Below are 1,540 nucleotides of genomic sequence, written 5' to 3'. Positions count from 1 at the left end.
TTGACTTACCTGGCAACCCCAAGCCCAGCACGATGCGCTAGGCTGGTGTGTGTGTGTGTGTGTGTGCACATATGTCTGTATATATATATATATATATATATATATATATATATATATATATTCAATAAATATCCCCCCTAGCCGAGCACTTGATATATCTTCAATACACATCTCACACCATTCATACCTATGAGTTCTATGACAATAAAGAAAACAAAAAAATCTAGTCTGCTCTGACTAAAAAAAATAAAAATAAGCTAAGCTACGAAAGCACTAAAAATTGGGTTGACTCCCAACAAGCGCCTGATTTAATGTCGCGGCACGACACAACACGTTCCCTCACGCATCCACCAAGTCTATTGAAGTATTGTGACGACGAACGCCACGACCCCAATAGTGCTTCCTCTTTGCCCATTGACTAAATATGTGCCATTGCTCTAGGGGTCCTTTAGCTCAATAGGTCCAAGCTTTGTAACCCGCACTACTTCAAATCCTCAATCATCGAGACATGAGCTTCCCAGGAAAGTGCTTCAACCTTGAATTGAACAATAGAACGGCTTGACCAGGTTCGAACTCACAATGAAAAATGTGTTTGTCATGCCATCTATTTGTTTTCTCTTTATACAATATTCTCTTTATACAATATCGCATTCTAATATGCGTGAATTCGAAACTCTTCTAGCTCATTTAGTTTAAACATCCATTTTTCCCCAGCTAGATCCATATCAATGTTGAGCTTCTTGATTGCCCAATATGCCATGTGTTCAAGCTTAACAGGAACATTACAAGCTTTTCCATAAACTAAAATGTACTGTGAAGCGCTAATTGGAGTTTTGTATGCTATGTGATATGCCCATAGAGCATCATATAGCTTGCTAGCCCAATCCTTCCAACTTGCGCTCACTGTTTTCTCCAAAATTTGCTTTACCTCCCTATTGGAGGCCTTCACTTGACCACTGGTTTGCAAATAATAAGCAGTTGTGACCTTGTGTCTTACCCCATACTTAGTTAAGAGGTTGCCCATCAGTTTGTTACAAAAGTGAGTACCTCCATCGCTGATCAAAGCACGCGGAGTTCTGAATCTAGTGAAAATATTTTTCTTCAATAGATTAGGCCAATAGAATCCCGATTGATGCATGGCAATCACATAAAATTGCCTCTATCTCCTCCTTAAGAACACTTCGGTGCACAAACTGATCTGCACACTACTTAAACAAAAATGGCTCATCCCATAAATAAAGCCTCACATCATGTATGAATTTCCTCATACCATCCGGAGATAACACTGACGGAGTCACCCCACTTACAATAAAGTTCACATAGTCAGCATAACATGGGGATGTGCCAGCTGTGATGGCTAGAAATTGTTCATTAGGAAAGCTTTCCTGATATCACCCCCTTCCTCAACATGTTCGCAAGTTTCCAAGCACGACGAATGGTCTGCCACCTAATTTTCTATCCCTTTTCGATCTTTCATTTCAACATCAAATTTTTGCAAGAGAAGAACCCAAAACATTAGTCTAGGCTTAGCATCTTTTTT

General features: G+C 39.7%; 1 protein-coding gene across 1 annotated transcript; it reads right to left on the bottom strand.

The window, feature by feature from the left end:
- Window positions 1-652: 652 nt before the first annotated feature.
- LOC104248692 (uncharacterized) lies at window positions 653-1,024 on the bottom strand. Its single transcript, XM_009804994.2, has one exon. The coding sequence runs from the start codon at window positions 1,022-1,024 to the stop codon at window positions 653-655; it is 372 nt and encodes a 123-aa protein (XP_009803296.2).
- Between the last annotated feature and the right edge of the window lie 516 nt (window positions 1,025-1,540).

This window comes from Nicotiana sylvestris, chromosome 6 (genome assembly GCF_000393655.2).
Source record: "Nicotiana sylvestris chromosome 6, ASM39365v2, whole genome shotgun sequence".
Taxonomy (NCBI): domain Eukaryota; kingdom Viridiplantae; phylum Streptophyta; class Magnoliopsida; order Solanales; family Solanaceae; genus Nicotiana; species Nicotiana sylvestris.
Note: the sequence above shows the minus strand (reverse complement) of the source record. Positions and strands in the feature narration are given on the sequence as shown.